The sequence below is a fragment of the Dermochelys coriacea genome, chromosome 3 (assembly GCF_009764565.3).
Source record: "Dermochelys coriacea isolate rDerCor1 chromosome 3, rDerCor1.pri.v4, whole genome shotgun sequence".
Classification (NCBI taxonomy): domain Eukaryota; kingdom Metazoa; phylum Chordata; order Testudines; family Dermochelyidae; genus Dermochelys; species Dermochelys coriacea.
In genome coordinates, this window is record NC_050070.1 from 35995407 (window position 1) to 36009815 (window position 14409).

A 14409-nucleotide genomic window follows, 5' to 3' on the forward strand; every position below is an offset into this window, starting at 1 on the left:
GATGATCAACTCTCAGTTACTGTATTGGGGTTGGAAAGACAGGAAGAAAAACGGGGGATTGCAACAGAACAGTGATAACTCTTTGTTCTTGTGTAGCAATAAAGGAGTCTGTTATAAAAACCATGGCAGGTTACAGAGAGTTAATTTTTTTTAATGATTTACAAACGCCATTCATTACCAGTAATAAAAGCTTGGTGAGACAGGTACAAAATATAACTATGTTCTAGACACATTAAAAATTGAGTGCATAGTTTTGTCTCCAATATTGGACCTGGTATTTAATTTATAATAGCTTCCTTAGTCATAGCTCTCTTATATCATTCAGCAGTATGAAGTCATATTTTATATATTTTCCATCCCAAGTTCATGAAAAACATGTATTGCCATTACCAGAGAGTGCCTTGCATACCATGAGAGGACATTCTACCCCATGTTTTCTACCTTTTGTTTTTTTCTGAGCCCATGGCAGAAACAGGACAGTGTTAAATAACTCTTTCCAATGATGTTAACATCCCATTTTTGAAGCAATTTTAGGTTTGTCAAATGCATTTCCTGATGTTTTTGTGATTGTGTTGTCTCTAAATGTTAATATTAAAAAAATCTGGGGTTACATTGGTCTGAGTTCAAGTCAGTTGATTGAAAACTAAGCTATTACGTAGCTCATACCATATTTCAAACTTACTGTGATGGGTTTAAAAAAGAATGCATTTGATTATAGTTTATTGTTTTGTGTTGTGACATCACTTGGTTATAAAGAACACTTTCTGTTATTGCTGGCACTATTAAGATGTCTATGTGGTAGCCAGGACAGGCACAGAGTAAAGTAAAAACAGCAGCCAATGAGAACTTTCAAATATGCTGGAAAATGTCACCTAGATGGCTGCGTACATTTCTACAGCTGCTCAATACACAGAAGACAATGGGAGTTCTGAACATTGAGCAGCTACAAGCTCAGGCCCTGTAAGTCCAAAGGCTGAATAAATATGCAAGATGCACTAAATGGACACTCAGGAGGAATTCTTATTGCTGGCAGCAAGGGGCTAAAGAATGACATGGGAAAACAAAAAATAGAAACCCAATACCTGATGATTATTATCTGTAACCTGGTAGTAGAAATGACAGTAACTCACCTTGCAAGCCCTTGCTGTTACACTATCCATCTGAACATTGCTTCCTAATGGTTCTTAATTTAGGCTCTGATTGTACAGTGGCTCTATGCGCTCCCATTCATTTCAATGGGAGTTCTGTGCGTGGTGCAGCTGCAGACTTGGCTCCTTATAGAAAACAAACGTGCTACCAGGCAAATGGTGCAGTGCTAAATCTCTCCTCCTACTGAACAACTGGAAAATGAGACATTCTGCTCCACACTAGAGAAGATGCACGTCATGGGCTGGTTGGTGCAGCACCTACTCGCACTGGCAATAAGGAAATTACTCCCCAGACATAATCCCCATAATCACTTAAGGTTATCTTCAGCCACAGTTAATAAGGTTTGTTTCAGCTAGATTTTCCACAAAATATAAAGCCTCCTGCAGCTCAAAGTGCAGCACAGGGGCAAGTAGGGAGCAGAGCCGACCAACCCCATCAGCAAGAGCAGCCAACAGTCCCCACAAGCATCCCCAGTGTCCTTTGGCACTGTTAGGCAGATAGGCAGTTGTACTCCAAGCATAGCAGCATCTCTCCAGCTGTTCAGCAACTCCCTCCCCTGGTTCCTGCTGACTACCTCTTTTCTAGCTCTTCCCCCTGCTGAGCTGAGCACAGCTCTAAAGGCAGTTGCAGACATAGTGGCGTAGAACAAGGAGCCAGTTACTCGCAGGTGAGAGGGGTAGCCTGCAGGGGATAGAGCTAGTAAGTGGCTAGGAGAGAAGTCTCTGCGTATGTGACAAAAAGCAGTTAGTCTTTTAGAGGGAGGGTAGGGAATGGCAAAAAGGCCTGGGGAAAATGAGGTGGGAATCCATGTGGGAGAAACCCAATGTATGGAAAAGAATGAAATCCTGTGAAGGAAGCCAGGTATGGAGAGGGAATACAAGGTGAAAACAGAGCCAATAGAAAGAGAAGGAGCTTCATTTTTTCAAATAATTTTTGTGAAAGGCCAAGTATTTCTCTCTGCTTTTTGGTCTTGTCCCCAGAAAAAAGTAAATTTAATATTCACCAGAATACATATACAAATATCTGGCTGATGGGTTCTTGCACATGCCTCTTCCCCCTAAAAAGCACTTAGCTTATAGAGATTTGTCTAAAGCAAAATTTCACATTGGTTGGCAACTATACCCAGACAAACTGATTCATTCTCCTCCCACCCTAATGGTAGACAATGGTTTCCTAGACCCTGTAGGGGAACAGTGTCCCAAGGAATGTTAACCAGGTTAACTCATAGATTGTTGGCAGTGGAAGACAGGCTTCTGGCTTCCTGTGATAGATGTTTTAACCCCTAGCTTGCTCGACATGGTAAGGGGTACACGTGCCCTGTTACAGTGCCTAAAAACTCATGTCAGATACACTTTTCAAGAGCACTTAAATTACTTAGGTGCCTAAGTCCCGTTTTTCAAAAAAGTGACTAGGGTTGCCGCTTCTGAAGTACAAAATACTGGCACATGCAGGATGATCCTCAGCCCATAAAACTTTAAAGCTGACAGTGTACTGAGCACCTTTACAGATCTATTGGGACAGCTACCTCATAAAAAGGATGATGCTGGGATGTCTAAGCTAGCCAATGGGAGAGGCTGATGAGAGGGGTGTATCCTTAGCCCTGCTCCGACAAAGTTAGGTGCCTAAGTCAGGGAGGAGCTTATGTCTGCTTGCAATCCCCAGCTGGAAACCCCTCTCATGGTGTCAGATGACTTAGGTGCCTAAGTGGTTCCTTGCAAGAAATGCTGGAGGAGGTGGCAATAGTATCTCCCTTATAATTTTTAGCCCAGTGGTTAAAACACTTACGCAGGATGTGGAAGACCTGGGCTCAAATCTCACCTCTGCTTGATGGGACCAAAGGATTTAAGCAGGGGCCTCTCACGTCTCAGAAGAGCGTACTAAACATGGGGTTAAGGAATAGTCTGATGTGGGGCTTCCTCAGTCTCTCCTATTGAAGCTGTTCTACTTTATATTAATACTTACATAAGCATAGGGCCAGAGAGAGAAAATGCAAATGAGACTATAGGCCAGTGGTTAGGGCACCCACTTGGGATATGGGAGACTCTAGATCCAGTCCCCCAGCTCCAATCACTCTTTCACATCCAACTTCAGCAGGAAAGATTAAGAGGACTCCACATCAGAATATCCCATAGCTCAAAGGTTAGAGCACCTTCTTGAGAGGTGTGAGACCCCTGTTTAAGTCCAGTATCCCCATCAAGCAGAAGGAAATTGAACCTAAGTCTCCCACGTCCCAGGCAAGTGCTCTAACCACTGTGCTAAATGTTATAAGGGAGAACACAACTGCCACTTCTCCCTCCTCCAGCTGGATTCTGTAGAGTCCCCATCCATTAAGCATGCTCTCTGCATGCTTACCAGACTGGGCCCAGCAGGGAAGATAGGCATCTCCCCGCCTATCTGACTTGAGGATCCCGCTGCGGGTTAGGTATCTGGACGCCATGAGTGAGGTGTTGTGCATATGCACAGAGGCAAAATCTTTTGTGTCTTGGAAACTTTTAAAGCAAAAATTTAGGTGCTGAGTAAATTTAGGGTTAGGAGGCAGCCAAACAGGGTTTTATGAATCGTTGTGGAGTTTAGGTGCCTAAGTCTCTTTGGGATGGTAAGGCCCAGATCCACAAATCTTGTTGATTTTCAGTGAGCCTTAGGCTCTCAGGTTGGAAAAAGGAATGTTTTTCTTGTCAGGATTCTCTAACAGCAGCTCCCGACGCAATCCCCTTTCTTCCTGCCCCATGATCTTGAATAAAAAAGTTAAATAAAATAAAAAGGAAAAAAGAAAATGTCTCCCATAAATATTAAATCAAAATATGGTAATACATAGCAAAAGACCTTTCAAATTAATATAATCTGCTGGGACCAACAGGGAAGGAGGGGAAATTTGGATCTAAAGAAGTTTCTCAGATTTCAGGGGAGAAGATTGATGGAGGCAATGAGCCTCTTAAGACAGATACCCATCTGGTCTGTCTCCAATGCCTTAGCAATGCATTATTTTCTTGTACACCTAACACTAAAGAATGGCAGCCATGCTCTGTTTCTTCAAACTACAAAGGAGATTTGATTTAATGCACCAATTTGATCAAAATAAAAGGTGAAACTGTTAAATGAATTCAGCAAATGAAAATACAAGGTGTATCATTTCAGGGGTTGAAGAGACTATAATATCACAAAGTACTCTTTTAACAGCTTTGGGGCAGTCTTTTGAAAACTTTTGGCATACCTGGGCAAGTTATAAAAATACACTGACTGTAAAAAGAAATTTTAAAAAAATGCCTACCTTGTCTGTTCTCTTGTGTAATGTTAGTCATACTTCCATCTTCTGCTAAGCCTTGCTCCAAATTTTCTAATATCTGTAACAAATTTTTTAAAACTAACATGACTTTAAACAGGCATTCTGGAATTAGGCAGCATTTTCTATTATACGCAAGTTATCTATAGTTGTCATAGTCTGTATGTAAAACAATTCAAACAGGAGTGTTTCACATGGACACATTTCAAAATCACTGATTATTACTATAGCTAGATCAATCATAACAGAAAGCCTTTGAACTGTAGTGCTGATGTTAGAGTTCAGGTTTATGATACTCAGAAAGCATTAAAAGACAGCATACACCTGCATATGCATTTTGTTAAGCAAAATATCAAATATGCCCCAGAAGAGAATGCTCTTGCAAAAATGTCAAACTGATTCCAGAAGAGAACTAAGAGGTTTTTTCAAATTTTATTTTATGTATCCCATAAATTCATTGATACTCTAGTTTTAAATAGAATTTGCCCTTTTTGTTCTTAATGTAAATAATGATCCTTCTAACTCTCAGCTCCATTTGCTTTCCAAAGTTGGGATTTTGTTGCCGTTTTTTATTTATTAGAGATTTAAATAATATAAGGTATGGAGTGAGCAAAAAATTATGTTTGCTGGACTATCTGGAGAATGAATATGTATAACTATTGAAGCATATGGTTTAAGATAGCTGCACTTTGAAAATATATATATCTATATATATCTACAGTTTCATTTGTAATGTAAGCCAATTGCATTTCTCCAATCCCGCTATGGTGTATCCAAATGTGTCTCTGACTCCTGAAGATTACCCTATTTTTGCTGCTTCCCATCCCCTCATAAATCACTGTATTTCAGTTTCATCTTCTTGGTCACAGTAGACTGAGTGGGACTCCCTTAAGAGCCTGTTAAACCACTCACTCTTTAATTAGCTGGTGGGTTTAGTTTATCGGCAACATAGGAAGCACTCCCTCTCCTGAAGGCTGAGTGCACTGTGTACCTAGTGCTTTCAGCGCACGACAGTTTAAAGAGAGATTATTTACAGTGCAGTAACACTCCAAATGTGCTTTGTGCTTTCCAAACAATACAAGAAATAGGGTAAAATTGTTAAAAGAGATCAATTAATTCCAGAGCTTAAGCTCCATTTTTAAAAGTGCCTTAGGCATGAAGAGCCTTTTGAAAATGGGGTTTAGGAACTTAAAGAATAGATTTTTAAAGAAGTTTAGGTGCCAAAAGATGCAGGTAGGAGCCTAGTGCCTCTTCAGCAGTGTACAAAAAAATGGCCATTTTAGTCAACAGGCAGGCAAAAGGAAAGAGTTTATTTTGCAACAGAAGAGAATCATGGGTTAAAATGCAACTCTGAAGTAATTATACTGATTTCATTCTGGTTACACCAGGGATGATTTTAGTCCAAGGCAAGTTTGTCTTCTCTTTAAATTTTTGTCTCCAGGGGAGTGTTTGTTAGAGTTCCTTTCACGGTAGTATTAGCATTTAAGTGGGTCCCAGCTAGACTTTCAAGTGAACACATCATTGAGGTAAATGGAAGAAACAGTTCATACCTTTGCTGCTGATGCTACTGTTTGTCTGGAGACAGTTCTCTGCAATGCTGGCTTAACATGGCAACAACATAATGATTTATGCAGGGAAGGCGAGTGGTACTACACAGTGTATTAGCAATTTCTACCCCTGCCCTAAAACAAGAAACTTAACTTATGCAGAAAAAGGCAGAATTTGCAATGACACACAAATTGTAGGACATGCAATTCTGCAGTTCCTGTGATTGTTTCACTGGTTATATTCATAGCTATATTTGAACTCAGTGGAAAAATGTACATGATCTAAATTCCTCCTTGAGGCATATCCACAGCTATACATTTGATTAAATAAAACTGGATTCTGGGAAAAGTTTCCATTCAACAATCTGCATAAGGAATGCAAAACAAAACTCTAGTTATGCATGCATGACCCTTATTAGGGTAACCTTTATTTTTCTGTGTGAATTTGGTGTTTATCACAATGGGAGAATTATAATACTCTATACTAATATTATAATCCAAATAAGGATTATTCAGGCAGGCGTTGTACTAACTGACCACAGAAACTTTGATTATGCCCCTTGATATTGACTTGAAAAGCTTTGGTTATGCCTATCTCTTGAATAGGATCTGCCCATTTGGCTACAGTTTATACTGTAACATGATTAAATATTTAACATGACGAAAACTGATTGGCTGGCTAAGCCTTAGAGATGACTTCATGCCCCATATTTATATCTGATGAAGTTTTGGGTGCAACATCATCAGAACTCATCTTGAATATTAAGTGCAATTGTGTGTACCTGATTATAGAAACACACTGGCAAATGTGAGGGAGTTCACATCAGAGTAAAATGATCAGGGGGCTGGAGAGACTGAGTTAAGAGCAGAATGAAAGAGTTAAATGTGATGTGCACAGATTGGCTAAAGTGACGTCTACAAATATCTGAATGGTGTAAACACCTTGGAGTGAGAGATAATATTTAGCATTATACAGAGTTTAAGTTAGGGGTAATGTGATGAAATTAAGTAATGGAAAACAGAATATGAGGAAATTTTCTTACAATGAGACTGTATTAGAGTGGAATAGTCTTCCAAGGGAAGTGGTGTCAACCTCACAAGCTGGTTCATTAAAAACTAGACTAAGCATTAGAAAACCATCATGCACTGGCAGGGAGCTAGAAGGTGAGCTAATACAACTTTTCCCACCTCTAGCTTTTATGATTCCAAGATCATCAGATTTACATAATGGGTATCCATAGACACTTCTGTAATTGAGAAGGAGGGCTAAGGATTTTGAAATATTCCTCCTTCACTTTTAAAGTAATAAAACAAAACAAACACTATTGATTAATGGCTGCAAAGATCCCCCATCATCAATTCCCCCTTATTTTTAAAGTTATTTTTTTGGTTGTGCCATGACTTTTTCTTTTATGTGGAGAACGTATTCTACTCATGAACACTGCAGACAAGGTCCTGATTAACAGATGTGTGACCAATTATATATGCAGAAATGTCAGATTTAGTAATTTTTTTTCTAAGCAATTTCAAATGTTTTAGGTGGTTAAATTACCAACTCTGTAAAATTTCTCATCTGTCCTGTTTATGCATCTTCCTCTTTATTTCCTTCTCTCTCCCTTATACCTGTTCCTGCAATTCCTGTCTTAGAGGTGCACTGGAAGACAAAATATGTATCTGATGGCACACAACTAAAGCCATATGGTCGTTAGGCCTTTAAAATAACTGAATAGTACTATCTCCTTTAAAAAGAAAAATAAAAAGAGGAAATGCATATCTTTCATCTCAAGGTTGACCAGACATCTTTGTTCTGGCAGGGAAACATGGCTAATTATGTCATAACTGGGATTTGACCATTTTAATATAGCCAGCTGCAAGCTCTGACACACGCCAAAGAGTGTGGCACTTCAAATACCAGATAGCACCAGACCAGGATTTGAAACACTATAATATATTGTATGCCAGTGTATTCAAAATTCAATACGGACGTCTATGCTGATGCTGAGTTCAGAAGCAGTTAGGAGATGAGTCTCTTTAAGATAAGGAAGAGTGCTTATCCAGGAGCAGGGAAAGGAAAGTCAGAGAAGAGGCAGGACGTAAAGCCAAAGGGTCAGAAAGTCAGAGTCACAGAGTCAGAGTCTAAGGCCAGAAGGGACCCCCAGATGAGAGGACACCAATACTACCCACACACTAAACCCAACAACAGCAGATACACTCTGCAAGATGATGAAAAGTGTCCCAAAAAGAACTTCTCCCAGTTGCCAAACTCTGTACATCCCATAAGTGTTTCCAAACAGTTCTTCTTTCTAACAGTATGGCAAGAGCCACAAAACCCTTCATTTGCCAAACCCTGTACACAGCAAAAAGAATGGAGTCCTGGTTTTTGGTTTAAAATCCTAGTTATTCTTCTATGCTTTGTTTTATTAAATACATTGGTAAAACTTGCCAACTGTCTAAAATAACAAAACAACATTGGAAATTATCTAACTTCTGTATTTGTATTATTCAAGGTATTTCTGAGAGTAAGTATAGCAAATACAACAAACACTGAGGTATTCATAAAAAGAGAAGGAGTACTTGTGGCACCTTAGAGACTAACAAATTTATTTGAGCATAAGCTTTCATCAGCTACAGCTCACTTCATCAGATGCATTTGGTGGAAAATACTGTGGGGAGATTTATATACACACACACAGAACATGAAACAATGGATTTTATCATACACACTGTAAGGAGAGTGATCACTTAAGATAAGCCATCACCAGCAGCGGGGGGGGGGGGGGGGTGGAGGAAAACCTTTCATGGTGACAAGCAAGAGGGGCCATTTCCAGCAGTTAACAAGAACGTCTGAGGAACAGTGGGTGGGGTTGGGTGGGGGGGGGGAGAAATAACATGAGGAAATAGTTTTACTCGTGGCTGGACTTCACAAAAACTAGACAAGCCATTTACAACACATACTTTGCTTCTCTACAAAAGAAAAAGGACACAAAACTACCTAAACTACTACATGCCACAAGGGGCCACAACACAACACCCAGCAATATTGTTAATCTATCGAACTATACTCTTAACCCAGCAGAAGTATCTGTCCTATCTCGGGGCCTCTCCTTTGGCCCTCCACCCTCACGAACATGATACAGTTCTGTGGTGACCTAGAATCCTATTCTTGACGTCTCCGACTCAAGGAATATTTCCAACACACCTCTGACTAACATATTAACCCACAGAGACCTTCCCACCAACACTACAAAAAAGGAGGATTCTGGGTGGTCCCAATCCTGAAGGTCGAAACAGCAGTCTGGACTTCTACATACAGTGCTTCCGCCGACGTGCACGGGCTGAAATTGTGGAAAAGCAGCATCGCTTGCCCCATAACCTCAGCCGTGCAGAACACAATGCCATCCACAGCCTCAGAAACAACTCTGACATCATAATCAAAAAGGCTGACAAAGGAGGTGCTGTCGTTATCATGAATAGGTCGGATTATGAACAAGAGGCTACTAGGCAGCTCTCCAACACCACTTTCTACAAGCCATTACCCTCTGATCCCACTGAGGGTTACCAAAAGAAACTACAGCATTTGCTCAAGAAACTCCCTGAAAAAGCACAAGAACAAATCCGCACAGACACACCCCTAGAACCCCGACCTGGGGTATTCTATCTGCTACCCAAGATCCATAAACCTGGAAATCCTGGACGCCCCATCATCTCAGGCATTGGCACCCTGACAGCAGGATTGTCTGGCTATGTAGACTCCCTCCTCAGGCCCTATGCTACCAGCACTCCCAGCTATCTTCGAGACACCACTAACTTCCTGAGGAAACTACAATCCATTGGTGATCTTCCTAAAAACACCATCCTAGTCACTATGGATGTAGAAGCCCTCTACACCAACATTCCACACAAAGATGGACTACAAGCCGTCAGGAACAGTATCCCCGATAACGTCACGGCTAACCTGGTGGCTGAACTTTGTGACTTTGTCCTCAACCATAACTATTTCACATTTGGGGACAATGTATACCTTCAAATCAGGGGCACTGCGATGGGTATCCGCATGGCCCCACAGTATGCCAACATTTTTATGGCTGACTTAGAACAATGCTTCCTCAGCTCTCATCCCCTAATGCCCCTACTCTACTTGCGCTACACTGATGACATCTTCATCATCTGGATCCATGGAAAAGAAGCCCTTGAGGAATTCCACCATGATTTCAACAATTTCCATCCCACCATCAACCTCAGCCTGGACCGGTCCACACAAGAGATCTACTTCCTGGACACTATGGTGCTAATACGCGATGGTCACATAACCACCACCCTATATCGGAAACCTACTGACCGCTATTCCTATCTACATGCCTCTAGCTTTCATCCAGATCACACCACACGATCCACTGTCTACAGCCAAGTTTTACGATACAACCGCATTTGCTCCAATCCCTCTGACAGAGACAAACACGTACAAGATCTCTATCATGCAATCTTACAACTACAATACCCACCTGCTGAAGTGAAGAAACAGATTGACAGAGCCAGAAGAGTACCCAGAAGTCACCTACTACAGGACAGGCCCAACAAAGAAAATAACAGAACGCCACTAGCCATTACCTTCACCCCCCAACTAAAACCTCTCCAACTCATCATCAAGGATCTACAACCTATCCTGAAGGACGACCCATCATTCTCACAGATCTTGGGAGACAGGCCAGTCCTTGCTTACAGACAGCCGCCCAACCTGACGCAAATACTCACCAGCAACCACACACCACGCAACAGAACCACTAACCCAGGAACCTATCCTTGCAACAAAGCCTGTTGCCAACTCTGTCCACATATCTATTCAGGGGACACCATCATAGGGCCTAATCACATCAGCCACACTATCAGAGGCTCGTTCACCTGCGCATCTACCAATGTGATATATGCCATCATGTGCCAGCAATGCCCCTCTGCCATGTACATTGGTCAAACTGGATAGTCTCTATGTAAAAGAAGAAATGGACACAAATCAGACGTCAAGAATTGTAACATTCATAAACCAGTCAGAGAACACTTCAATCTCTCCGGTCACTCGATTACAGACATGAGAGTGGCTATCCTTCAACAAAAAAACTTCAAAAACAGACTCCAAGGAGAGACTGCTGAATTGGAATTAATTTGCAAACTGGATACAATTAATTTAGGCTTGAATAGAGACTAGGAGTGGATGAGTCATTACACAAAGTAAAACTATTTCCCCATGTTATTTCTCCCCCCCACCCCACTCCCCAGTGTTCCTCAGACGTTCTTGTTAACTGCTGGAAACGGCCCACCTTGCTTGTCACCATGAAACGTTTTCCTCCCCCCCCCGGTGATGGCTCATCTTAAGTGATCACTCTCCTTACAGTGTGTATGATAAAACCCATTGTTTCATGTTCTCTGTGTGTGTATATAAATCTCCCCACTGTATTTTCCACCAAATGCATCTGATGAAGTGAGCTGTAGCTCATGAAAGCTTATGCTCTAATAAATTTGTTAGTCTCTAAGGTGCCACAAGTACTCCTTTTCTTTTTGAGAATACAGACTAACACGGCTGCTAATCTGAAACCTGAGGTATTCATGTTTATTTATCTTTGGTAAAGTTGCAAAATTTGTCAGTATCACAACTGTATGGAATGCTACAGTTCTTTAAAGAGCTAATCTGGAATTTATAATAGAGTTTACAATAAATAAAAACAGTATTTCTTAATCTGAGATACTAGAAGAGGTATTTGTTATAAACTTTGCAAAGGGAAGCTTTTTGTCACATTTGCGTACAATGAGTACCCACAACAGCACTAGTCTAACTTCAGCACTGAAAAGCACTTGTTAAAAACAAGAACTAATACTGCATTAAATCTCAATCTTTTAAAAATAACTGATTAGAATTTCCAAATAACTGTCACTTCCATCACTGTATGCAGTGTTGTTGTAGCCATCTTGGTTCCAGGATATTAGAGAGAGAAGGAGGGTGAGGTAATATCTTTTATTGGAGCACCTTCTGCTGGTGAAAAAGATGAGCTTTTGAGCTTATACATAAGAAGAGCTCTGTGTAAACTCAAAAGTGTCTCTCTTTCACCAACAGAAGTTGGTCCAATAGAAGACACTACCTCAGTCACTTTCTCACTTCCACTGTAAGTTATCCAGAGTGCTAATATCTTTTGATGGGGGGGAAGCAGACTTCTTGGTCAGTAAGAGCTATATTATGCTCTGGTTTCATGCAGCTGTACAAGAAGATACACCCTCCTACTCAGGCATGCACAGTCTCTATCAGGATGCAGCCATTTTTCTACCCAGCTATTGTCCCCCCTTACCCCAGTCAACAGAGCTGGCAGGCATGGTGAGAGAGGGAAGAATTCTACAACCCCAAAAGGAAAGAAAGTAAATTACGCCCCAGAAGCTGTGGAAGGAGTGGCACAATCCTTTCCTTGTGCAATTTCTGGGGACTTGCACTTAAATACCACCCCATTGTCGGGGCTAGTCTAAAGCCTAAATCTAGTCCTACACTGGATCCTCTGGGTAAAGGCAGTAAAATAGACCTGCATAAACATTAAGAGATTCTATTGTATAGAGCACAGTTTTTCAAACTGTGTGGTGCACTGCCCTGGGGGGAGAGGGCATGAGAAGATTTTCAGGGGGCAGAGTCCTGCCCAGCCCTGTCCCAGCAGCAGCCTGCTACTCTCCCTCTCCTTACCTCCCTGACTGCTGGGGACTCCCTATGTCCTCTCCTATGTACTGCCCTGCTGCAGCCCAGACACCCAGCCAGCTGCAGCTCCATGTATTTTAAATCCTCCGGAGCCTGCAGAACCAAGAAGCTCTTGGCATGGGGAGGACAAGGAGCCCCAGTCTGCTCTGCTCCACACCACACCACCTGGAGCCCTCCAGGCATGGAGCCAGTCATGCCCTGCTGACGTCCTAAGTATGCATTGCCTGTTCCCCTCAGTGAGTCACTTTCTGCCTTGGACAACCAGGAGTTGGAAGGGGGAGGGCACGCGGGCTATATGGTTCCCATGGAGAATGGCATTGCAAAAAAAGTTTGGGAACTTCTGATCTAAAGAAGCTTTTACCTTTGTGCAGATTGTTTTCATGCTGTGCAGTCTATCAAGTGACTCCTGAGGATTTCCTAGGTACTGTTCAAGTTCAGCATGTAAAATCCGCATGGAAAAGGGAACCATGGAACCTAGAATCATAATGAAATGGTTCTGAATTTGATTGCTACAGTTATCAATGCATATGGTTGCCTATGGTCTATATGGTATTTCTTAAAACATATCCTAGGCATATTCACTAGAGAAAGTGATTAGGAATTAAAATCTCTAAATTCTCTTCTTCCCTTGATTAAATAACTAAATATTAAATGAGTAAAATGTTTGCTACTTTATAGAATAATATATTTTTGAACAGAGAAATATAAATATCTACAGACAAGCATAATCACAATGGTAAAAGTGTGCAACTAGTTCATCCTTAAAATAATAGCATATGGTGTGTCTAGAAGTCCAAAAGAAATTAGAGGTATTTATTAGCAACTGAAAAATAAGGGTTTAGAATGGAAACTCATCTACAATTTAACTACAGAATTGCTACAGAAATACAATAACCCCTAATTTACAAATAGTACTGAAGAATTTAAGATGCATTTTCTCATGGTAGCTCTTAAACGAAGATGACACATACATTGAAAAAGACAGAAAACCAAATATGAAAGGAACACAAATTAAATGAAAATTAAATCACAGAATCATAGGACTGGAAGGGACCTTGAGAGGTCATCTAGTCCAGTTCCCTGCACTCACGCTTCCTCCAAATAAATAAAAAGCAGATTTAAAGGGCCCCTTAAAAAAAAAAAAGACAAAGAAAAAATAAAGATAGAAAATCCACATATGTTAAAAGAAACTAGGTAAGAGAATGAAAATAGCAAATTGAACAACAAAAACTTAAGAGGAATACTGTAACATAGGTATATTAAATCTGATATGTAATTAAAGAAAAACAAGGAAGTAAAATATGTTATTTGAGATTCTATCATCATTAGTTTGTATTGTAATAGTACCCAAAGGCCCCAGTAAGGATCTGGGATCCAATGTGCTAATCCCTGCAACACCAAACAGCTCCCCACCACTCCCCATACCCCTTTAGTTCAGCTTTTATTGTGTTAAATATTGTCTCCAGTGAAGACAGTAGTGTTCCTACGGAGGGACTCATTACGCTGTGAATCCCATACTGAATAAAGTTTTCCTTTCAGTGAGACAGAAGGATACCAAACCCAAGGGGTGGGGAAAGAGAACTTTAACCAATATTTGCAACAAAAAGATTGCCTTCTTTTAATGTTATTAGAAAGTAAAAGAAAAAAAATACAGTAATCTAAGGACCCAGTCCTGCAAGTATCTCAGCATCCTAATTGACTTCAATGAG

At 40.8% G+C, this 14409-nt stretch overlaps 1 protein-coding gene across 2 annotated transcripts in view; it reads right to left on the reverse strand.

The window, feature by feature from the left end:
• The window catches only part of TRAPPC12 (trafficking protein particle complex subunit 12), a 105979-nt gene that overhangs the window by 14898 nt on the left and 76672 nt on the right, over positions 1-14409 (reverse strand). For both annotated transcript variants that reach the window (XM_038394567.2, XM_043510295.1), the window contains exons 6-7: positions 13062-13174; positions 4418-4490 (exon numbers count right to left, since the gene is read on the reverse strand). In XM_038394567.2, the coding sequence (XP_038250495.2) occupies positions 4418-4490; positions 13062-13174 (186 nt within the window). The remainder of the gene's footprint in view (positions 1-4417; positions 4491-13061; positions 13175-14409) is intronic.